The 24152-nt window shown below is 46.3% G+C and overlaps 4 protein-coding genes across 7 annotated transcripts; 3 read left to right on the plus strand and 1 right to left on the minus strand.

Moving 5' to 3' along the window:
• Positions 1–30: 30 nt before the first annotated feature.
• On the minus strand, positions 31–12508 carry LOC108062389 (fap1 adhesin). Its single transcript, XM_017149043.3, has 7 exons — positions 12055–12508; positions 11763–11987; positions 11651–11694; positions 9803–11454; positions 9626–9709; positions 9191–9568; positions 31–9049 (listed from the first exon to the last, which is right to left on the minus strand). Exons 1-7 carry the CDS (start codon positions 12226–12228, stop codon positions 354–356), a joined length of 11253 nt encoding a protein of 3750 aa, XP_017004532.2. The 5' UTR covers positions 12229–12508; the 3' UTR covers positions 31–353.
• A 547-nt stretch (positions 12509–13055) lies between these two features.
• Positions 13056–14389, plus strand: CSN5 (COP9 signalosome subunit 5). 3 transcript variants are annotated; one of them, XM_017148965.3, is made up of 3 exons: positions 13056–13395; positions 13452–14028; positions 14094–14389. In XM_017148965.3, the coding sequence occupies exons 1-3, from the start codon at positions 13135–13137 to the stop codon at positions 14237–14239; spliced, it is 984 nt and encodes a 327-aa protein (XP_017004454.1). In that variant the 5' UTR covers positions 13056–13134; the 3' UTR covers positions 14240–14389. The 3 variants fall into 3 exon arrangements, with proteins under 3 accessions (XP_017004454.1, XP_070073589.1, XP_017004455.1); XM_070217488.1 differs by having other exon boundaries at positions 13452–14025; XM_017148966.3 differs by having other exon boundaries at positions 13452–14022.
• Positions 14390–16147: 1758 nt separating this feature from the next.
• Gyc89Da (Guanylyl cyclase at 89Da) lies at positions 16148–18306 on the plus strand. Its single transcript, XM_044394015.2, has one exon. The coding sequence runs from the start codon at positions 16187–16189 to the stop codon at positions 18188–18190; it is 2004 nt and encodes a 667-aa protein (XP_044249950.1). The 5' UTR covers positions 16148–16186; the 3' UTR covers positions 18191–18306.
• Positions 18307–20026: 1720 nt separating this feature from the next.
• Gyc89Db (Guanylyl cyclase at 89Db) lies at positions 20027–23983 on the plus strand. 2 transcript variants are annotated; one of them, XM_017149079.3, is made up of 2 exons: positions 20027–20461; positions 21620–23982. In XM_017149079.3, exon 2 carries the CDS (start codon positions 21704–21706, stop codon positions 23714–23716), a length of 2013 nt encoding a protein of 670 aa, XP_017004568.2. In that variant the 5' UTR covers positions 20027–20461; positions 21620–21703; the 3' UTR covers positions 23717–23982. The 2 variants fall into 2 exon arrangements, with proteins under 2 accessions (XP_017004568.2, XP_070073113.1); XM_070217012.1 differs by lacking the exon at positions 20027–20461 and adding an exon at positions 21079–21217 and having other exon boundaries at positions 21620–23983.
• The last annotated feature ends 169 nt before the right edge of the window (positions 23984–24152 follow it).

Consider the following 24152-nt stretch of genomic DNA (forward strand, 5'->3'; position numbering starts at 1 on the left):
TTTCTGTCTCTTCAATAACAAGTTTTCAGGTTATAGGTTTACGAATCTTTATTATTTGTTGTTTGGATGTTTGATAGTGTCTTAAAAGGTATTTATATATCTTAATAATGTTTAATGCCTTAAGCCTATTAAGGTTAGATTTTTACTGAGCAAGGGGAGCCATCCCAAAAAATAAAACCCACCGAAATGGGGGATTAACAAGAGAACTTAAATATTATCGTGCCTTGATTAATGGATAAATGCAAACTTTTTATACAGAAGTCAGTAACGTAAAAAAGAAAATATGCAAAATTATAGAATAACCAAAAAAATTATACAAAGTAATTCAAGCTTTTGAATGAAATTGATAGACTTTACTTCCGGCGCGATCGAGTCGCCCGCTTTGGCGCATCCTCACTAGTGGTGGCGACCTCGGGCGCCGCCTCGAAGTGCACTTTCCTGCCTCGTCCACCTCGCCCTGTCGCCGCGGATGTGGATGTGGTGGCATCTTGGTCCTGGACATCCTCGGCGGGCTGTTCCGGCTCTGCTGCCTTGGCGCCGCGTGCTCGACTGCGAGCGGCGGGCTTCTTGAGCGGCTCCTCCTCCGCAGACTCCTCCACAGGTGTTTTGGCCCGTGCTCCGCCCCGCGCCTTCTTGACGGGCGGATGATGTTCCTCCAGTTCAGCCTCGACTTTCCCTTTGCGTGCCGCCGCGCGAACGTTCTTCTTAACCGGCAACTCCTCCGATTCGCTGTGCTCGACCTTTCGGCGAGTGCCGCGCCCCTTGGCCGCGGGCGCCAGCTCATCTTCGGGTGGTGGTATCTCCGGGGTCGCCTTCTTTGCCGCTGGCTCCTCATCCTCCACCGCCTTCGCCTTCGGCCTCTTTGGAGTCGCTGGACGCGGCGAGGAGTCCACAATCAATTCCAGGGCCTTGGCAGTCAGATTGCGCACCCGACGACCGCGAGACGATGTGGGTTTGTCGTCGTCCGGCGCCTCCGTGTAGTTCTTGCGCGGCAGATTCCGTCCCTCGCGTCGCTGCGAGGTGGTGGGCTCCGGCATGACCACCGTGTTCTCGGGCGTGGCTTCTATTTCAACTGGCGGTGGTTTGGCTACGGGCGTGGCTATAAGTGCCTCTGGCTCCGGCGCCTTACTGGCCACCGCCTTGCTGGCCGCCGGCTTGCGAGCCCGTCGCTGGGCAGACTGCGGCTTGTCATCGTCTGGCGCCTCCTCGTAGTTTTTACGCGGCAGGTTGCGTCCCTCTCGGCGCCTTGGTGTAAGTTCTTCTGCGTCGCCTGTTTTTGTCGGCGAGGCCGAGGTGATTACGGTGGCCGAAACACTGGCCGCTGGCAGTTCCTGTAAATCGATGTGCTTCTTATCCTCGTCCGCAGGAGTCTCCTCCTTGCGACCGCGTCGAGTTGCCGCTTTCTTTGCCACCGGCGTTCCCTCATCCACATTCGCTGAGGCTTTGCGAACGCGTCGTGCTGGTGGCTTCTTCTCCGGTGCTTCCACATCAGCACTTGGCTTCCTGCCGCGTCGCGTTGGCTTTGCCTCGGTTTGAGACTCCGAAGGGATTTCCGCTATCTCCACGGTTGCGGCCGCTTCATCCTCGGTGGCCTTGCGCCCACGCCTGCGTGAGTGGGAGGGAATCTCGTCGGATTTCTCTGGCGAGCTCGTTTTCATCAGCGGCACCTCAATCGTCTCCGCCGTGGGCTTGCGACCGCGTCGCCGCGTTTTGTGCTCCTCTTGCTCCTCTTCCTTTGGCGGAGGCTTAGCTGGCGAGGCTTCAGATTCCGAAACCGGTTCGGCTGCCTCTTCGATTTGCTGAAGATGCGCATCCTCGCTTGCCACTACCGTCTCTACAGTTTCAGCCGAAGCTTTGCGAGCATTGCGCCTGGTCTTTTTCTCAGGCTCCGCAGCCTGCAATGGTGGCTCCTGCTTCTCTTCTCCGGCTGGTGTTCTGCCCCTTCGCCTGGGCTTCCCTGCAACTTCTTGGGCTACATGATCAACGTCCACGGAAGGCTTGCGTCCCCGACGCTTGGGTTTTTCAATGTGTTCATCCTTAGCTGGTTCCTGGACAATGGCAGGAATATTTTCCGCTGATCTGCGCGCTCTCGGTTGGGGCATATTTTGGTCATCTAACTGACCTTCTTGAACGGTAGCTTCAGTTTCTACCACCTCTGCTGATGGCTTACGACCCCTTCGCTTCGGCCGCTCATCGCGCGCTTTACCTGCGTCCTTTGACTCATCATCTGGTTTTTCAATAGGTTGCTGGTCCTCATGTTTGTGCTTCTTGTCTGGTACGTTACTTAAGTCTTCTGGAGATGCTTTTCGTGCTCTCCGACTTGACTTGGCTGGGTGGGCACTAGTTTCAGTCTCTGCCGTTATTTCTTGCTCTTCCTTGGATTCGAGTAATGCATCTTGAGGCGCCTTTTCCTCAGAATGATCCGCATTATCTTGATTGGAGTGCGGCGCTTCGTCTTCTTCAGGCTTTTCTTTCTGGTCTGAAGAAGTTTCTGTTTCTTTTGCAGATGCCTTGCGTCCTCGTCTTTTTGGTTTTTCAATGATGGTTTCCTCTGATTCAACCTTCTCATTCGCCTTATTAGAAGTATGCGATTCCTCAACAGGCTTCTGTTCTTGAGTTCCATCTTCGTTGACAGCCTCCAAGAGATCTTCGACCTTTTCTTTCTTCTCCAACTCGGTGTCGGTTTCTTTTGCAGAAGCCTTTCGTCCACGTCTTTTAGGCTTGTCTAAGGTGAGCTCCTTCTGGTTTGACTCATCCTGTTTTTCCTCAACTCCTGACTTGGTTTCCTCCTTTGATACAGTCGGCTCTTCAGGCTCCTCACTTTTATCTTCGTTGAGGGCCTCGAAAACATGTTTCGTCCTTTCTTCAGTGTTCAATGTGGCTTCCGTTTCTTTGGCAGAGGCCTTCCTTCCACGTCTCTTGGGTTTTTCTACGGTGATTTCCCTCTGATTGGTTTCCTGCTCCGCCTTTGAGTCCTTCTCCTCAACTGTTGGCTCCGGCTCTTCTTCTAGGATGGGTTGCAAAGCTTCTTCGGGTTTCGGGTCTTCTTCATTGGCTTTCAATTGGGTCTGTGCCGTAGTTTCAGGAACTTCTACTGATGGAGTACGTTTTCGTCCTCTTCTTCTCTCAGTAATGGCTTCTTGTTTGTCGTCATCTACATCTGCTGATGGTTTTCTGGCTCGGCTCTTGGGCTTAACGTGGGCATCATCCGCTTGCTTGTTATCCACAGCACGGTCTTCGATTTCCGAAACTTCAGCAGATGGCTTCCTTGCCAGCCTCTTTGGCCGTTCAGACACGCCAGCTTCTGCAGGTCTATCAGAGGAAGCCGATCCCTTCCTAGTCACTCGCTTTAGTGGCGTAGATACTCCTTCAACCGGTGACTTCTTTTCATGAATTAATGGCTCGCAAGGCATCTTCGTTGACTGAAGTGGTGAGTCTGTTTCGGAAATTGGCTGCTCCTCGTTTTTATTTTGTAAGTCAATTTCTTCTTTTGTCGTATTTTGAGCAGACTCCTCAATTGGTTTTTCCTCTGAATTGGTTTGACTTGGTTTGACATCATCCGTGGACGCAGAAAGATCCTGTAAAACTTCTGGTTTTTCTTCGGTAGGGGCTGGACCGACAAGAATTTCCTGAATATAACTATTTTTAGGGGCGTTAAGAGATTCTTCAGCCGGCGCTGGTTGAACGGCGTCCACTTTAACCGGCTCAACTGATGTCCGAGGTTCCTTTGAATCAGAAATATTAGATACAACCGGTTCTTTTTCTTCTTGAGGTGTAACTGAAGGAGCTTCGACGTCTGTTGTTTCAGTTCCCTGGGCGCTAGAACTGGAATCATCTAAGTCAATAATATCAATCTGTTCGGAAACTTCAACTTTAGCCGGTTGCTCGCCTTGCTTTGTTACTTCCTCCGTACTGGGGACAATCATCTTTTCTTGTTCTGATATGAATTCAACATCTTCTTCATCATCTTTTCCATCATTTGAGGCATCCAAGTCAATTATTGACTCATTTTGGACAGCTATTTGAGCCTCATCGCGCGATGAATTAATGCTTTTAGAGATGGATTTCGGATCGTCATGCAAATCTGATTCGTTTGCACCTGAAGATGTTTTCGAAATGTCTTCCTTTACAACATCCTGTACTTTAGTTGGAGCTTCCTGCTCTTCACATATTGCACTAGATACGTCTTGAAGATGAACTTCAGGTTTGTTCGCAGATTCATGGATAGGAAGTTTGTCAGCGAGTGATGATGAAGCCTCAAATTCAGCTGTAGTTTCTGAGCCATTGGAGCTTGATGCATTTAGTATTACTGGTGGTGCAGATGTGATGTCTATTGAAATTTCTTTCGACTGTTTATATTTTTCTGCTTCCAGTTTGTGGGGTCCAGAGAATTCCGTGATTACAGATGAAGTATTGGGAGACATATCTTTCTCGGAGGACTCTTGCAGGATGTTATTATCCAAGGACTTTTGCTGGTCGGGTAACTCTTCGGTTTGTGGAGAAATATTTTGATCCAGAGCCTTGACTTCTTGATTGTCCGAAGATTTATCTAATGTCGCTTCTGCAGCCTGATCATTTTCTACTTTTTCTCCATCCATTTGATTTTTATCCGTTGATAATGTTTTCTTAGTTTGGTCGAGACACGATGATTCCGGCGAAAGAGGAACATTGCTTGGGTGATCAGTGATGAAATCTTCGATAAGGGAATTTTCATGAATCACCTCATCTTCAACGCCGTTTTGATTAAATGACTCTTTCTCTTCAAGTATATCCTTAACTTGTTTAGCGCTGTCCTCCTGAATAGAATCACCAATGGAGTCTTCAATCGATGAACTTTCATTCAGTGGAGTTTCCTCAACAATGCTTGAGGCATCCAACTGAATTACTTCATCGTCAGGTTCGTTATGATTATATTTCTCAGTTTCCTCTTTGTCTAACTCCTTATCTTCCTTGGTTTCTTCGAAAACAGATGATTCTTTGGGCTTATTGGTTTCGCCATCTTCAATAAATGAACTCTCATCTCGACAATGCGAGGTTTCCTTTTCATCAACGGTCGTACCTTCCTTTGTTTTGTCCAAAATTGAATCCTCTTTGTGATGATCGGTGGTGGAACTTTCATCTAGTGTATTTTCTATGCTCGAGGCATCCAACTGAATCACTTCATCGTCAATTTCCTGATCAGAGGTCTTTATATGTTGGCATTCCTCAGTTTTTTCTGTATCCACGGGTGTATCTTCCTTGGTTTTGCTGGATCTACTTGATTCTTCCAGAACAGACACTTCATTATTCTGATCAGTCTCTTGTGATGTTTTATCCAGCGGAGTCTGAACCATTAAGCTCGGAACATTACCGTTTTCATTGGATACTTCTTCGTCTTTCTTATCCGCAGTTTTCACTTCCTTTGAAGATTCCTTCATGGAAGAAACTTCATTTTCATGCACCATGGAGAATTCTTCATTATGCGAACTTTCATTATGAGGAGAGACCTTCGGGCTTTCATTTGTGGCTTCACTTGAAGAAGCTTCGCTTGTATCCGTAGGCAACGACTTTTCACTTTTAAGTTCTACTTTTTCAGAAGATTGCTCAGCAATACAGTCGGCTTCCGGAACAGTTTTCACTCCCAGCTCATCTTCAATTTGCTCAGGAACATTGGCGACTTGGCGCGTTGGTGTATCATCCTGCTTCGGATCCTCATCTTCAGAATCTTCGATCTCAATTGTTGCGTTGAAAGACAATTCAACAGAAGTTTCTTTCATAGCTGCATTTGAGTCGGCCGAAAGTTCTTCTTTGTCTTCAGAGTCAGAGGAAATAATCACAGATTCGATTTGAGTAGTCTGTTGATCCTCAAATTGATCACCATCGATAGCAGAGACTTCATCGAAAGCTGCACTGTCACCAGTATCAACGATTTCAATTGTATCTTGAGCTACATTTTGGTTGATGTTTGGGCTTCCAGATGAAAGTGGCTTATCTGCTTGACTTGGTGTTTCTTCAGATGGTGCATCATTGTGCTTTTTAAGATCAGGTTTGGCTTCATCTGGACTTTCTTCGGCAAGTGATGGTTCAATTTTATCTTGACCAACATTTTGGTTGATGTTCGGGCTTCCAGATGAAAGTGGCTCCTTTGATTTAGGTGTATCTTCAGTTGGTGCGTCATTGTTCTTTTCAATATCAGGTTTGGGTTCCTCCGGAAGTTCTTCGGCTGGTGATGTTTCGATGACTAGTTGGTCAGCTTCTTCGCCAGTGGACACATCATGAAGATAAGCTTCTGTGGAATTTCTCGCGGCCGGTGATGTTTCGCTGACTGTTTGATTAGAGGGCTCATCAGGTTTGGCTTCCCCCAAAGGTTCATTCGAAGGTGATGTTTCGATGACTTCTTGATCAGTTTTACCATCAGTGGGAACCTCATCTGCATCTGGTTGATTTTCTTCGGAAAGTTGATTGGGACTGGATGTTTTACTGGACACCTCATCAGCCTTAACTTCTTCTGAAAGTTCCTCGAGAGATTCAATGACTTCCTGTTGTATGGAAAGTGATGTTTCGATAACGGATTCATTCGATTTGGAATCAGTTTGGTGATGATCATTAGTCTTGGCTTCTTCTGCAGGTTTCTCGGCATGTGATGTTTCGAAGACAGCATGATTAGGTTTATTATCAATGGATTCATTAAGTTTGGTTTCCTCTGAAAGATCTTTCGCAGGAGAGGTTTCAATGACCTTTTGATCTGCTTCGCCATCAGGTTTATTTTCCTTGGAAACAATAACAGATTGATCACATTTTGTATCTGTGGGCACTTCATCGGGCTTGGATTCCTCTGAATGTTCCTGTGAAGGGTCTGCTTTGATGACTTCCTGATCAGTTTCTCCAGCGGTGGGCACCTCATCTGCATCTGGTTTGTTTTCTGTGGAAAGTGGTTCGGGACTCGATGTTACAACAACAGGTTCATTAGATTCTGCATCAGTAGACACCTCATCAGGCTTGACTTCTTCTAAAATTTCCTCGTCAGATGCTGTTTTGATGTCTTGCTGTTCAGTTTCACTATCTTTGGGCACCTCATTGGTTTTGTTTTCCTCGGTAAGTTGTTCGGAAGGTGATGTTTCGATGACAGGTTGATTGGATTCCTCAATTTTATCAGGAAGTTCCTCGGCAGGAGAAGTTTGTGTGACTTCTTGATCAGTTTCCCCATGCGTGGGAGCCTCGTCAGGAATATTTTCTTCGGAAAGGTGTTTGGGAGGTGATGTTTCGATGGCAATTTGATTAGATTCTGGATCTGTAGGCACTTCTTCAGGTTGTCCTTTTTCTGAAACTTCTTCGGCAGATGATGTTTCGATGACTGATTGAGTAGTCCCTTCTTCAATGGGTTCTTTAGGATTAGTTTTCTTTGAAAGATGTACTTCATCAGATTGGTTCTCAACGGAGAGTTCTTCGGAAAGTGTTGCTTCGATGACTGGTTGATCAGATTCTGCAACAGTGTGCACTTCTATGGCTGGTTGAGCAGTCGGCACCACATCAGATTTGATTTCTGTTGATTCTCCTTTGGAAGACGAGGCTTCAATCGGCGCTTGAGTGGTTTCTGCTTCGGTAGTCTTTTCGGCAGGTGATGTTTCGATGACTGATTTATCCAAATGAGAAACGCCTTTCTCTGTAGCTTTTTCAACTAAAACTTCTTTTGTTTCGCCATCATCAAGATTCGTCGACTCTAAATTGTCTGGTTTTGGATCAACTTTAGGTAAAATCTTCTCTTCATTGCAATTGAGAACATTGGAAGAATTAACGGAACTATCTGCAGTTGAGTCCAGAGGAAATATCTCAGACTCTATGATAGTCAATTCCTCCGCTGGGGGTTCATTATTTTCTTCAGCTGGTGACTCCTCATCCTTGGAAATATCGAGTTTAATTTCCAGAGATTTCTCGTCTTGATCTTTGTCACCTTGTACATTTGCTTCGCTAGTACTGCCCTCTAATGTGGTATCTTCAACTTCAATCAGAGATATTTCATTTATACTTGATGTGTCTTTAGCAGATTTGTTTTCAGGCAAATCAGCGGATTCCTCTAGTTTGTAAGCTACAGATGGTTCCCCGAAATCAGTCGATTTTTTGGGAGAGACTTCGGAATCCTCTGGCTCCTCGTCATCACTAAACACCAAGGGCTCGGTAAGGCCAACGTTTGAGTCCGTGTCCGAGCGATCCTCAATGTTATCCGTAGGCTGAATGGTTTGCCCCGAAGCCTTCGTCTCATCAACAGTGACGTCGCACGAGTCCACGGCCGACACCACGAGAGCCTCGGAGAACATAGAGTCGGAAGTTTGGTCCAACAACTGTATGCCACTCATCTCGTTTGGGTTTGGCGAGGTCGTCCTGGAGCCAGCATCTGTAATGCCGCTTAGATTGAGATCGGCCTGCAAAGCTGCCTTGTATGTGGTGCTTGTCAGAGGATCCTTGTGATCCTTATGATCCTTATGACAGACACTCATCAGAGCCTCGGATGATACGGATTCATTTAGCTTTGAGGCACCCAAGGGATCCGCACTCGTCGCTGTGCTGAGCGCAGTCACATTTATCTCGGTTTCGGTGTCCTCCAAATGGGCTCCACTCGTTTCGGGGACATCGTCGAATATCTTGTCCAGATGCAACGTGGTGTTTGTCATGTTCAGATCATATTCAGTGGTCGCCGCCAAGGAATCCACGCGAGACTTTAATACCGCGCTAGCTGGCTCATTGGGCACCATTATATTCCTGGCGCTGGGCGTCTTTAAAATTCCGTCCAGTGCTTTTCCCTGTTCCACGCGAGCCACTGTCGTGCTCCTGCTCTTGTGGTGAGGAGTGTTACCCACAGAAGTTTCCAACAGCTTGGCCATGTTGCTCAAAATTGGTGAGGCGGGAATCTTCGGAGTGCGCATCATTTCCCGCAGTCCTTTGAAGCGCGGTGTGCTGCAATTCTTGGGTGTTTTCAACAAATCCCTCAGGCCGTGGTAGTCAACCTTGTCCACTTCATCGGCTGGCAGTTCGTTGCCATAATTCTCGTCGTCAGCGATGGCAGATTTCTCCTCTGTAACAAATATTGTTTCAATAAAAATATGTTCCCTCTATTTGAAAGATGGCAATTGTTTATAAAATATAAAAGATTTGTATCAAATCATAAGTGAATTAAATGAAACTACTACAATAAGAGTATTTTGACTCAGCTCACCATCTTCTTGACCAGCTTCTTCTAAAATGACTCCCATGTCGCCAACAGATTCGTCCACTTGAAGTTCCCGCTTGGGCGTGTTTAGCAGACGCTTCGATTGTCGCGTTGGTGTCGACATTTCCTGCGTGAGTCTTCGCTTGCGCTGCGGAGTACCCACATCTGGCTGACTCTCCACCGCCGAGCAGGAAGCGCGGCGTGAGCGCTTATTGTTTTCATTCAAGACCTGCTTATTGCTGGCCTCCATCGACGATCGCCGAGTGCTCCTGCGTGGCGTTGTAGCCACTGCCTTCTGGTCAACAGAGAGGCGGCGCAAACTCCGTCGAAGCACAGGGGTATTCACATTTGGAGTTTGTTCGTTCATCTTTTGTTTGGTCTCGCCTGTTGCAATAAAGTAAATGAGTATTTTTTTAAAGAATTTTTCTGAACTTAGCTTACCAATTGAAATAGATTCACCAGTAGTTTTACTGTCCGATGGCACCTCTTCGCAAATGTTGTCCTCAATTATGCTTTCAGGATTAGCTGTGGGGGAAATATATAACACTGGTTAAAAAGCGCTTAAAATTTCAATTAAATTTAGATGCTTAGATAAAAGCAGAAGATTCTGTAGCTTACCAATATCGCTTCCTTTGGGAATATTTGCATGAACCTCCTCGCAAATGCTATCGTCGATCGGCTCCTCACCTTTTTCGTTGACAGGAATGCTTAAAGTTTCGTGTTGTTCCTTGTCTTGAAGACTTGCATTCGAGGGACTTTTAGTTTCTTCCTGATCCTTATCGGTTTCCAAGTCATTCTCTAGTTTAGATTCATTCTCAATGAATATGGCATCATCTGTCTTAGAATTCATCTTTTCCTCGGCAGAATTTGTATCAATATCCTTCTCATTTGATGGCCTGGTAGCCTCAACTTTGTGTTCCACCAATATAGGTTCTTTTGACTTATTAAGAGAAGGACTCGTCTTAAATACGGAGCCCAGCTGGAAGGACACATCATCCTCTACCTCGCCTGTTATGAGAGCAGCCACCGCTTCAATAACCGCTCCTGCAGCACTGCGTTCCTTTCCCTGCGTGTCATCCATGATGGTAAAAGTGCGGCTTAGCTCGTCCTTTGAGTCATCTAGTTTCTCAGGTGTGGAGCTCTTGATTTGGGAAACGTTAAATGTTTTTCGCGGACAAGGCGATGAAGGTTTGGGTGAGCCCGGCAAGGGGGATCCGCTCTTGGGCGAGTTGAGCGCTCGTCGTGCCTTGGCCACCAGCTTGTTGCTCTTGTCAACGCCGGGACTGCGTTTAGATGCCGCAAATGACTTTCGAAGCTGGGAGACCTTGTTCTCCCGGGGAGACTCCATCAGAGATTTTCGTCTGCGTGGCGAGGTTTTGGGCACCTTGCCTCGCGCATGTTCTTCTGGCCGTTGGATTGGCGTCCGCCTGTGCGGATGGAATGGCAGGCGACGTGGCGTGGACAAGCACTGTCGACGAGCCTCCAGCAGCGATTGCCTCTTGGCGGTGGCCACTGGCGTGGTCTTATCCGTCTGGTTGGCGGCGATCTGCTTCTTGGTACTGGTCAGCAGCGCCCTTTTCATCAGGGACTGCGGTGTTCGCTTTGGCGTGGCGCCCGTGTTGCCAGCCGGCCGCTTGGGAGTTTTGTAGCGTTGTGAGGGGCCCGGTGACGGTGGCGTTGCGGAGTTGGTTATGTCAATGACCAGTGGCGATGCATCGGACGATTCGTCCGTGCTGTCCACACTGATGGGCGTCTGTTTGGGTGTTGGCCGCAGTTTCGAGGGGGTGGTCAAGTCGATCAAGTACATGGAGGAAGCCCGCTTGGCCTTCGTAGAAGTAGATGGCGTGCAGAAGTCCATCAGATCTCTACTGCAACTGTCTTCGTTCAGTGCTGAGAGCACACCGCCCTTCGGAGTGCTATAGACGCTCTTGGGCGTGGAAACGGTCACCGAAGAGGAAGTGGAGGCCGCGTGGGCCGGCTTGCGCACACAGGTGAAGGACTTCTCCACCTTGACGCCTGTTTCGCGCGGCGAAAACGAGGTGATGACCACGTCGGAGAGGGCGCATAGCTTCAGCAGCTTCTTATGGCTGCCCGGTGGCGTTGCCGTGTTCTCCTTGTTCTGCGTGGCCTCCAGAAGATTCACTTTCGGCGACACACAGGTTGACGCCTCTGCCACTGCGTTGGATGGAGTGGAGATATTTAGGCTGACATTCTCCTCCAACTCTATGGATGTATTGCCCTCGTCATCCGAATTGATGCAGTACTGAAAACTGAAAAGGAATCGGGGAAGATATATGGTTTTATGAGTACTTATAAACAGGCAGCAGGCAGTCAAAGGCAACACATGCTTGCAGCAGGGATTTTTTGTTGGTTTTCCTATTGTTGTTGCTCGAAAACATTGAAGGCAATTTAGGGGTTGGCCAGGTAGACGGTTCGCTAGGCGTCTGCCTGCTGATTTTCACTTACTTGTGGACCGTCAAACGTTTTTCGAGCTGCGGCCGATGCGATGGCTAAGGCAAATAGAAAGCATAGGGATCATATAGGAGTTGAAAGACTGTACTTGCTGGCGGGGATTTACCTTCATCGAGGGGCAGGAATTCGGGGCTGGCTCGTTGAGCGGCTGGCGCTCTGGGGTGCCTGGGGCATCCTGCGTTTCGGCCGAGGATTTGGGGAACTCCCAGGTGTAGACCTTGCCCAGAATGGTGATCTTTTCGCCATGGAGCAGCGGTCGCCAGCCATTGCCATGGAGTACTCGGTCGTTGAGGCGCACAGGGTCCACGCTGGACTTGTTGTGGATGGAGACCTATGTGGGGGCGAATCAGCGGTAAGTTAGAGCGGTAAGAAGGGGTTTTCCTGGCTAGGAAACTCACCCTGCCGAAGGCGTCGCAGTTTATCTCGCAAACCAGGCGCTCATCCTGCGGCCCCTCGAGGAACAGGTCGCAGGTCAGGTAGGAGCCCACCAGGAAGGTGCGTCCCTTGGCCGGCAGGACCACCGTTTCACCATTTTCATCCTCGTAGCGCAGCCTAGCGCCGTCCAGGAACATTTTCCGAGCGGCGTCTCAAATGCGGCTTGGGTGCGGGGAAAACGAATACCGAAGCGAACGCTGTGAAAAGCCGCTAAGCAATTGCGAAATCTGGGGCACTGCGATTACAAATAAACACTACATCCACAATCTTTACACTTATTACGTTTACACTTTTCCATTAATCGCCTTTTTTAGCGGCCTACATCACGAGTTTCCCGGAGAGTCAGTTAATTGTAGCGAAAACTCTGTGCAGGAATTTTTTTTTTTGCAATGGACGCGCAAGTAATGCCAACTCGGCTCGAAGGCGCCGGCTTATGCGTTACTTTTGAATTTGAGGGCGCGGGGACTGGCAACTTGTTTGGTTTCAAGTGGTTTCTAAATTACATTTTGTTAACTCTGGTGATATTTAATTATTATATGGATACTACCACTTTTTATGCTCAATTTGATATTTTAATCACAATTGCAAGTCAAATTCGAACATTTTTTAGTTACTATTAATAAATTGCATCCCTGGTGAGATAGAACCATATTCTGTAACAAATAGGTACAATTTGAAATTGTTTTTATTCACATAATTTCTTAAGTAATTAGTTGGTTATTTTTTAATGTTAAAAAACCAAAAATATTGACGATTATTATCAAGAAATTTAATCTTTACAATGTATTAATTTTATAATTATTGAGTTTAATTATTGTGATTACCTTGATAATTATTATATTTATTAAATAAAATTAATGGTTAATATAGGTACACTAATTCATACCTTTCTCAACACAGTTAAGAAGGCGATAACATTTCGCGAGCCATCGCATGTACCTAACTTATCGATTGTCCTTCCAAGTGTCATCCCTAGACTAGAGCCGGAATAAAACAAAAATTCGCAACAAAAGGCGAGGAAATTGGGAAAAAGTACACAAGCAATGGACTCCGACGCGGCACAGAAGACCTGGGAGCTGGAGAACAACATCCAGACGTTGCCCAGCTGCGACGAGATCTTCCGCTATGACGCGGAGCAGCAGCGCCAGATCATCGACGCGAAGCCGTGGGAGAAGGATCCGCACTTTTTCAAGGACATAAAGATCTCGGCTCTGGCGCTCCTCAAGATGGTGATGCACGCCCGCTCGGGTGGCACACTGGAGGTGATGGGCCTGATGCTGGGCAAGGTGGAGGACAACACAATGGTGGGTAGTCTGCTTTAGAAGATATTCCTATAGAAACATATATAACTTCCTTGCAGATTGTCATGGATGCATTTGCGCTGCCTGTGGAGGGAACTGAAACCCGGGTGAATGCCCAGGCCCAGGCCTACGAGTACATGACCGCCTACATGGAGGCGGCCAAGGAGGTGGGCCGCATGGAGCACGCCGTGGGCTGGTACCACAGCCATCCCGGCTACGGCTGCTGGCTGTCCGGCATCGATGTGTCCACCCAGATGCTCAATCAGACCTACCAGGAGCCCTTCGTGGCCATTGTGGTTGATCCGGTGCGCACTGTTTCCGCCGGCAAGGTGTGCCTGGGTGCCTTCCGCACCTATCCGAAGGGCTACAAGCCGCCCAATGAGGAGCCCTCGGAGTACCAGACCATCCCGCTGAACAAGATCGAGGACTTTGGCGTGCACTGCAAGCAGTACTATCCGCTGGAAATTAGCTACTTCAAGTCGGCACTGGACCGGAAGCTGCTCGACTCCCTGTGGAACAAGTACTGGGTGAACACGCTGGGCAGCTCGGGTCTGCTGACCAACACGGAGTACACCACCGGCCAAATCATGGACCTTTCCGAGAAGCTGGAGCAGAGCGAGAACTTCTTAGGTCGCGGTACATGAAACGAGTCGAATTTGAGAATGGTGCACTTTACTGATAGTTCTTCTTCCATCAAACAGGAACCGATGTCAACGAGAAGCGCTCCGAGGACAAGCTGTCCAAGGCCACCCGAGATTGCAGCCGCTCAACCATCGAACTGATACACGGCCTGATGGCTCAGATCGTCAAGGACAAACTCTTCAACAAGGTCGGACTGGGCAAATAGATCAAGATATTCAAATTTTTAAAACAAATTGGATTTTCTATGCGAGCAGGCGATTTATGAGCCTCCCTTTTGTTGGGGATTATTTTAAGTAAGTCAAGCTTATCCAAAATAAATATAGAGGCGCCTCTTAGGCGGATAAAAAATCATAAATCTGCATTTACTTCAATTTAAGTACTTTAATAATAATAGATTTGAATTTCAATTTAACTTTTTACTGTTTTGTATAATAAGAATTTTAGTTTTTAGTTTATCTAAAATCTGTTCAGCTTGTGGGGAATGTTTTTGAATTATTTGGTTATAAAGATATATTTGTTATCAGTAATTTTGTCAGAATCAATTTTCTGAAAACTGAAACATGCCGGATAACTTGAAATCAATTTCTAATTGTGTAAACCGAGCCGGCATCAAAAAAGCAGCCGAGTGCTGTCGATTCGAATTTCGAATATTGCTTTAATTGGATGGGGATTATTTGAAGTAAACACGGCGGAGCCTAGTTATCGTCCTGTGGTGGCCGCGAATGCGCCCTTCTCATCAATCAAATGGTTTCATCATTTTCATCGTTTGGCGTATTTTACAACTTTTATTCCACGATTGCGTGTTTGGTCTGCGTCTGCCCCTGGGATTATGAGCTACAAGTGCGATGTCAACGCCCTTCCTGCACGTGGCCCAATCAAATTGGGTGGAGAAGAGCACTAATTAAATACGTTGTCACGTTTATGGCCGTTGTGGAGTACCAAAAAAAAAAGGGGGTGCTAATGCAAATACCCATCCTGCCTAACCGTTATCATCACTTCAGCCAGGAATGCCCATTAAAGTGTCAACATTTATGTTTGTGCTTCCCAGGATTTATTCTGCGGAATTTTCAAATCCTCTTAAGAGTAAATGTAAATTGTGGCGCAATACAAGCCAACGAAAAAATGCCACATCAAAAGGAAAATAAACAAAATTACAAGATATATTAAGGCAAACGGGGAAGCCTTTATAAAGATTTACGTGACAAACTCTACGAGGTCTCTTCGTTTGTGCGTGTAAGTTACTGGTATAAAAGCAATAAAACTTTCATTTTTTGATATTTTATCGAAAAGTAACCGTCAATTGGCATCAACAAGGAGCAATGACATGAAATGTAACACTACCGAAGGGGGCTAAACCCTCCACTTAGCAAAAATGGGGGAGGAGGAGTCTAAAGCGATTGCCAAGGGACTATAAAAGTCGGGGCGACAAACGACAGGCGCTTCATTCGCGTCCTGGATGCGAGCTGCGAAGCTTGGAATATACGATCCACAAAGTCCACATTTGCTAAGGATATCACGGCAACAGCCACAGCATCCTCTCCGCAGTCGTGAGCACCCATCCAATAAAAATCAAAGTACAACAATGGAAAATGTGTTCGCAGCGTGATAGTGCGTGTGTATATTGCCATTGCCTTGGGAACTGTCGTCAGCATATGCCCCCAGATTGTGTGTGCCAATATTAAATTTGCATGGAGTGCTAAATAAATTAACCCCGGAATATTACCAACCAAAACTAAAATAAAAGCTACTCGAATAAGGAATTAAATACGTCGTCAAGGTGTCGAGTGAATAATAAGCAGAGATTAAAAGTGAAACCGACCTGTTGAATAAGGTATGTGAAATTTAAAAATTCTATTACAACAATAATCCTTTTAGACATGGTTCGAAATAAATATAAAAAAATACAAAATAAAATAATAATAATGATAAATAAAATAAAAATAAAATTGTTATTTGCTGTTCTTATTCAGTTTTTATTTATTCAATAATAGCTTTTATATTTACCTTTTTTAAATAAGTATTTAAATTACTAAAATATTATATGCCTTAGAAAGCTAACTACTAATATTCCACAAAATATTTAATACAAAATCCTTAATGAAATATTTCTAAAATAATAATATATTATCAATATATTTTCAGAACTTCCGCCATGTACGGAATGCTTTACGAGAGTGTGCAGCACTACGTGCAGGAGGAGTATGGCGTCGAAATTTGGAAGAAGGTGTGCCACATCATCGACTGCAAGCACAACAGCTTCAAGACGCACCAGATCTATCCGGACAAGCTGATGCCGGACATCGCCGAGGCCTTGTCCGCCTGCACGGGCGAGTCCTTCGACTTCTGCATGAACTTCTTTGGCAAGTGCTTCGTTCGGTTCTTTAGTAACTTTGGCTACGACAAGATGATCCGCTCCACGGGACGCTACTTCTGCGATTTCCTGCAGTCCATCGACAACATCCATCTGATTATGCGGTTTACCTATCCCAAGATGAAGTCGCCCAGCATGCAGTTGACCGCAATGGATGATAATGGAGCTGTGATCCTCTATAGGAGCAGTCGCACTGGCATGTCCAAGTACCTGATTGGCCAGATGACGGAGGTGGCCCGGGAGTTTTACGGCCTGGAGATCAAGGCCTATGTGATCGAGAGCCAGAACGACATCAGCGGAGGAACAGCGGGTCCCATCAAGCTGACGGAGGGTCCTCTGACCGTGATTGTAAAGTATCGCCTGGACTTTGACAACCGGGAGTATATGGCCAAGCGCGTCAATACGGAGGCTCATCCCTCGCAGCTGAAGATGCCCACGGTGAAACTGGATGTTTTTCTCGACCTCTTTCCCTTTACCTTTGTGCTGAATCATGATATGAAAATCACACATGCCGGCGAGAAGATCGTGGAGACGTGGATCATGCATAATCCAGGGGCAAATCCAAAGGGCTTCATTGGCACCCATGTCATGGATTTGTTCCACTGCCGTCGTCCTAAGGACACCGCCATTGATTGGGATACTCTCATTCAGATGAGGGCGGTGCTCTTCGAGTTCGAGCTCATCCGTACGGGTCACAACCGCGCCGCCTACGATGCCGTCTTGAACATGGACTTTGAGAACTACGATGAAATGGATTTGAACGAGGCCCAGACAATGGCATTGGCCAAGGCCAAGGAGTTCAACGAAGCCCATCCCGCGGATGCGGATGAAGCCTCGGGAGAGGACGAGATAGACCCAGCCACTGGGGAACGTCGATCCTCTCAGGGTCTGCGATCCATCCTGCTGAAGGGTCAGATGTTCTACATCAAGGACGTGGACTCGCTGATCTTCCTCTGCAGTCCCCTTATCGAGAACCTGGATGAGCTGCACGGAATCGGTCTGTACCTCAACGATCTCAATCCACATGGTCTGAGTCGGGAGCTGGTCATGGCTGGATGGCAGCACTGCTCCAAGCTGGAGATTATGTTCGAGAAGGAGGAGCAGCGATCAGATGAATTGGAAAAGTCCTTGGAACTGGCTGACTCTTGGAAACGACAGGGTGATGAGCTGCTTTACTCCATGATACCGCGACCCATTGCCGAGAGAATGCGTCTCAGCCAGGAGCAGGTCTGCCAGAGCTTCGAAGAAGTCTCGGTCATTTTCCTCGAGGTGATGAACGTTTACGATGAAGGTCTGAATAGCATTCAGGGCGCCATGCAGGCGGTGAACACCTTGAACAAGGTTTTCTCGGCCCTGGACGAGGAGATCATCTCTCCGTTTGTCTATAAAGTGGAGACCGTGGGCATGGTTTACATGGCTGTTTCAGGTGCTCCCGACGTGAATCCCCTCCACGCGGAGCACGCCTGCGATTTGGCCTTGCGGGTAATGAAGAAGTTTAAGGCACACGATTTGGGCGACGTGGCCATCCGGGTTGGCATCAATTCAGGACCTGTGGTGGCCGGAGTCGTGGGTCAAAAGGTCCCTCGGTACTGCCTCTTTGGGGACACGGTTAACACAGCCTCGCGAATGGAGAGCAGCAGCGATCCCTGGAAGATCCAGCTTTCAAAGTACACCGGCGACAAAGTGCGCCAAGTGGGCTATAAAATAGAGTCGCGCGGCACCGTCAAGGTCAAAGGCAAGGGCGAGATGGAGACCTTTTGGCTGCTGGAGGGACCAGAGGGTTAAGAATATATAATATTTAATGCACCTCAACGTTTAGCACCTTGCACTGAAAGATTGTACGACACCTGTGGCTTTTGTAATTCCCTGCAATAAAAGAGAACTTGGCTCTTTCCGATTTGTGTTTGAAATGGGTAACTATAGAAAATACAAAATTATTAGGAATTTATTTAAGGAGACTTCTATTCATAAGTACCTTTTCTTGGTTCCTGGGTAAAAGAATTTATTTTGTTATTATGTACTTTAATATGTTAGTTCCCAAAGTTGGTTTATTAAAGGTTTATCAATAGAGTTGTTATCCCTAAGGGCTCTTATTTCAGCAATATCCTCCGTACTCAATTACCAGCTAAATTCACCGACCGCCTTCGTCATTTCCAACAGACAGCCCCCATTTCCGAAAATCCATTTTTAATAACTTTTATGGGCGGTTTGCGTGTTACTTTGCACACCATCATCTTTGCCAGCCACGAAGGACAACCATAAGCCCCTGGTAAAGATGGGTCCAGGGTCCTTTCTCCTTCTCCCTATAGAAATTAAATTAAGCCACACTGCGTGTGCTGAGAAAGAGCAGCTCAAATGTCTGGACGTTGGCAATTAATTCCGGTGCAATAATGATAATAAATACAATACACTGATAAAAATAGGCCATTCAATGTCACAAAACATGATTTAATGTTAGTGCCATTTCTGAGTTTCTTTTTTGCTTACTTTTTTTCTGTGTAATTATTATTACGTTAATTCCTTATTTCCCTGATAAACCAAACACGAGATATTAACTAAGTTTTTGCGCTACGCGCGCCTGTCACTTCTGTTATTAATGGCATTTTGAGTGGCTTTTAAGCAGGCCCAAATATATCCTTCTTATATTGGACCAGGCATATTATCATCCTTTCTGCTTTGCCCATAAAATTGTCAACGTTTATTTAATAGGCTTTCCCTAAAATCCGTTTCAGTTAAGTGCGAAAAAGGCCTTTTGTGCGATGCTGTGAAATCCTCTTTAAATTGCTTTAAAACAACACATCAAATATGGCCAGGACTCGGGCAAACATATACGTATATGTGGGTTTTATTGCAGAGGTATGCGTTAAAATGGAAAGGCATTGAGTACAGATGCCCCCAAGCCATCCCTCCATCTGAAAAACGGGGAAGTGGAAAGGGAACCAAGCGAAAAACTCTACAACAATGATATATTTGACAGACTGTTTTAAATGTTCCAGGGCTTTGGGATGAATTTCGTTCCTTATGGACTTAAAATAAGTTATTTTATTCGCCTGATATTAAAAACTATAATTGTTTTAAATTACAAGGGTATGGAGTTCTGGTCAAATAAGAAAGTAGTTTCCATTTGTATAGAATCCTTTCAAGCAACTACCCTTATAAAAGTTATCAATAGTATAAAATATATTTTTTTAAGGTTCAGGACTCCTTTTTATGCATCCCTGGAAACTCGTTTTAGCACAGTAGGAAGACCCAAAGGACAATACTTTGCACGGAATGCCAGGACCCGGAGCACACAAACAACGATGTGAGGGAGTGTGGGTCGTAAAAGGAATGAACGGGGAGAAAAATGACTCCTTCGGTTGTGTGTCAATGTTGATACTGTATCGGAAGGAGAGAAAGTGGCAATTGAGGCAAAGAGCATTGACTGGCGACGTTTCGTTCCTGGTATAAAATGATGATGATGATCACGATGGTCAAACAGAGAAGTGCGTGTCGAGGCGCAGGCACGTAGGTCCTAAGTGGGCCGGAAATGTAGCTCCAACTGCAGCTTGGCAGTGGGTGGGCTATAAAAGGTCTGACCGCCAAAGAGGCACGCTTCATTCGACCGACATCGTCCCGGCTGAAAAGGGAAAGCTCCACGGAACCGACTGAAACGACTGAACCAACAGAACCGACCGAACCGACAGACTCACGAAGCTCGTCAGAGGAAATCATGAAACAAATCAGACAGCCAGAAGGCAAGGAAGCAGCGACAGGCGGCAAAACAAATTTAGTGTAACAATAGCAACTGCCGACGACGCAACACGGAAAGTCCGGAAAAGTGAGAGTTTTCCGAGAAGTGCGCGTATATATTATATACACACCGAGTTTACGCATCCCGGGAAGCTGTGTGTGTCGACATACGCCTTCCTTAAATTATAAATAAGCGAAGAGCCAATGCCGCGCGGATAAAATTAAAACTCTTTAAGAGGTGCAGACAAACGCGATTCGATGCTGGAGAACTTGGTGCGATTCAGTTAGTGGATTGGAACGAGGCGGCAAGGAAAGCTATTTAAAGTAAGCAAGATACTTGAGGATATAATAAGCTAATTTCACGGACCGTTAATCAAAGAGATTTAGAAGGAGATTTAAAAGGGTTTCTAGGAAATCGAAAAAGAGCAATTCGTCAAAAGATTATCAAGAAAATTAGTAACTCTTCGAGTTTAGTAATATTAATTAGAGCTGCATTATTAACAATCTACTAAACTGTTATTAAATTATTTCCCTGATTAAGCTACATCTTTTAGCAAACATTAATTACATCCACCTATTATTGCCGGAGGAGGAACATTTAATATTTGCCTTTTATATTATCTTTGACAGTTTACATTCTCTGAACATTAATCAAATGCCACCTTTTTTCTTTTAACCACACGAACAACAACATTTTTATCTACTTTTTACGACAGAAATTTGCATGTTTTTGGTCAAAATTAAATACACTCAAACTCCTGAAAGATGTTTTGAGAATTTATGGCTCAGTTAGTTAGTCTTTGTGAGAAAAAAAATTGAAAAGCAGTCATTGCCAACAGCGCGAATTACCGGCAACAGCAAAAGGAAATAAGTCAAGAGTACAATGAGCCATGTTCCTTTTGCCAAGAACGTGACAGGCTTAAAGGAGATTGGTGAGAGAAGACGGAGGTCTGCCACATGAACTCAAATTAAACTGTCGGGGCAATAAATCAAATGATATGGAGGAAAAGCAGACTTTCGTTGAGTGTTGTTGAAGGCTAGATAAGAGGAAAATCCCTCTGTTTTATTTACATTTTAAAGGTAACTCATGTCTAACAATATGAAGTACTAAAATTAGGATGTCTTTAGATTACTACTTAGTTAGAGCTTTACTATAAAACCAAGAAATTATCATCTCTCAATATAAAATACTTGGTTTATTTCTTATAATCCCAAGGACTTGATGGGTTTAATAGATTTTTAGTTGAGTGGAAAGTTCAACTTACTACTAAATTCTTTTAGACAGGGGACTCCTACCTAAATCCCATCAATCACTTGAGTAATATATGACTTGCTGAGGCTAATCCCTGACCCAAGGCAACGAAATTGACTTAAATCCTCCGGGGTAGGAACACAGTTTACCTAATTACCAGCTGCGAACGATGGAAAAACTTTGTTCAGCCTCACACTGCTAATCTGCCTGCCAACTTTGGGTCGTTACAGGAAAACTTTTGCGAAAGCAATTTGGTCGATAGACAGGACTTAAGGAACCGCAGACAGCCAGACACCCAGACACCCATCGCCACCATGTACGGAATGCTGTACGAGAGCGTCCAGCACTACATTCAGCAGGAGTACGGGATGGAGACCTGGAGGAAGGTCTGCCAGATAGTCGACTGCAAGCACCAGAGCTTCAAGACGCACCAGATCTATCCGGACAAACTGATGCCGGACTTTGCAGCGGCCCTGTCGGCGAGTACGGGCGAGTCCTTTGACTTCTGCATGAACTTCTTTGGGAAGTGCTTCGTTCGGTTCTTCAGTAACTTTGGCTACGACAAGATGATCCGCTCCACGGGACGCTATTTCTGTGATTTCCTGCAATCCATCGACAACATCCATGTCCAAATGCGTTTTACTTATCCAAAGATGAAGTCGCCCAGCATGCAGTTGACCGCAATGGATGATGATGGAGCGGTGATTCTCTACCGCAGCGGAAGGACTGGCATGTCCAAGTATTTGATTGGTCAGATGACGGAGGTGGCCAAGGAGTTTTACGGCCTGGACATGACTGCCTATGTCCTGGAGAGCCAGAATGACATCTGCGGGGGAACAGCGGGTCCCATCAAGCTCACCGAGGGTCCTCTGACCGTAATTGTCAAGTATCGACTGGACTTTGACAATCGGGATTATATGGCCAAGCGGGTGAACGTCATCGCTCATCCGTCGCAGCTCAAGATGCCCTCGGTGGACCTGAACGTGTTTCTAGAGCTATTTCCCTTCACTATTGTCCTGGATCACGATATGAAAATCACTCTCGCTGGCGAGAAGATTGTGGAAACGTGGATCCTGCACAATCCCGGCGTAAATCCCAAGAGCTTCATTGGCAGTCACATCATGGAGCGGTTCAAGTGCCGGCGGCCCAAGGACACGCAGGTCGAATGGGAGACCATTCTGCAGATGCGAACGGTGCTCTTCGAGTTCGAACTCATCCGTACGGGTCACAACCGAGCCGCCTACGATGCGGCCCTGAACTTTGACTTCGACACCTTCGACGAGGCTAGCAGTCTGAACGAGGCCCAGGCCATGGCCTTGGCCAGTGCCAAGGAGTTCAGTGCGGAGCACTCCAAGGAGGATGCAGCAGCAGCCGCCGCCACCTCCAAGGATGAAATCGATCCGGCCACGGGTCAGAGGAGGCACTCCGTGGGTCTCCGGTCCATCCTGCTCAAGGGTCAGATGTTCTACATCAAGGACGTGGACTCGCTGATCTTCCTCTGCAGTCCGCTAATCGAGAACCTGGATGAGCTGCACGGAATCGGTCTGTACCTGAACGATCTCAATCCACATGGTCTGAGTCGGGAGCTGGTCATGGCTGGATGGCAGCACTGCTCCAAGCTGGAGATTATGTTCGAGAAGGAGGAGCAGCGATCGGATGAACTGGAAAAATCCTTGGAACTGGCTGATTCGTGGAAGCGGCAGGGGGATGAGCTGCTGTACTCCATGATCCCACGTCCCATTGCCGAGAGAATGAGAAAGAGCGAGGAGCACGTCTGCCAGAGCTTCGAGGAGGTGTCTGTCATCTTCATCGAGGTGCTGAATGTCTACGACAGCGGGTCCAATAATATACAGGATGCCATGCAGGCGGTAACCACCTTGAACAAGGTATTCTCGGCCCTGGACGAGGAGATCATCTCACCGTTTGTGTATAAAGTGGAGACTGTGGGCATGGTTTACATGGCGGTTTCGGGAGCTCCCGATGTGAATCCCCTCCACGCGGAGCACGCCTGTGATTTGGCCCTGCGGGTCATGAAGAAGGTCAAGGCCCATGCTTTGCCCGGAGTGGCCATTCGGGTGGGCATAAATTCGGGACCGGTGGTGGCCGGAGTGGTGGGTATGAAGGTTCCCCGATACTGCCTGTTCGGGGACACTGTTAACACAGCCTCGCGAATGGAGAGCAGCAGCGATCCCTGGATGATTCAGCTTTCCAACTATACTGCCCTCAAGGTGAGAGAGGTGGGATACAAGGTAGAAGCGCGGGGATTTGTCAAGGTCAAGGGAAAGGGCGAGATGGAGACCTACTGGCTATTGGAGGGACCAGAGTAGTTCTATAGATTTGTTTATTTTAAATAAGCCAGGATGCATACAAATCAAAGCGAAAACACACCGATAGGGTATAAGTATCAAAAAAAATATTAAACATATTTTCAAAAGCTAAACCCTAATGCTCTTTCTTAGTTTCGAGAGGTAACATATCCAAATATCTATTACCATCAAAGCGAGTATAACACCATTTGAAAAAAGCGTTGAAATCGAATGTTTTGGCACAAGAAGCTTTTTGGACTTCATTTAAAATGTAAACCAAAACTCTCTATAAAATTTGTATAATAAAAGTGGATCAATTTAACAATAATTTAACACAGATTGCGTTTCCTTAAAATGTTAAAAAAGGTTATAGAATTTTTTTGAGGGTAATTGAACACTGCACCACACTTAAACCGTTACGTGAATGTGCCTCTTAGATATCGATAAGTAATAACGA

Source organism: Drosophila takahashii, chromosome 3R, assembly GCF_030179915.1.
Source record: "Drosophila takahashii strain IR98-3 E-12201 chromosome 3R, DtakHiC1v2, whole genome shotgun sequence".
Lineage (NCBI taxonomy): Eukaryota > Metazoa > Arthropoda > Insecta > Diptera > Drosophilidae > Drosophila > Drosophila takahashii.

Bases quoted from the DNA above. Each gene is read 5' to 3' on its own strand.
- LOC108062389 (XM_017149043.3), bottom strand. From the start codon at position 12,228: ATGTTCCTGGACGGCGCTAGGCTGCGCTACGAGGATGAAAATGGTGAA. The intron at 9,710-9,802 runs GTAAGCTACAGA...TTTCCCCCACAG, and splicing joins TCCCAAAGGAAGCGATATTG to CTAATCCTGAAAGCATAATT. The intron at 9,050-9,190 runs GTGAGCTGAGTC...TATTTGTTACAG, and splicing joins AGAAGCTGGTCAAGAAGATG to AGGAGAAATCTGCCATCGCT.
- CSN5 (XM_017148965.3), top strand. From the start codon at position 13,135: ATGGACTCCGACGCGGCACAGAAGACCTGGGAGCTGGAGAACAACATC. The intron at 13,396-13,451 runs GTGGGTAGTCTG...ACTTCCTTGCAG, and splicing joins AGGTGGAGGACAACACAATG to ATTGTCATGGATGCATTTGC. The intron at 14,029-14,093 runs GTACATGAAACG...TCCATCAAACAG, and splicing joins CGAGAACTTCTTAGGTCGCG to GAACCGATGTCAACGAGAAG.
- Gyc89Da (XM_044394015.2), top strand. From the start codon at position 16,187: ATGTACGGAATGCTTTACGAGAGTGTGCAGCACTACGTGCAGGAGGAG.
- Gyc89Db (XM_017149079.3), top strand. From the start codon at position 21,704: ATGTACGGAATGCTGTACGAGAGCGTCCAGCACTACATTCAGCAGGAG.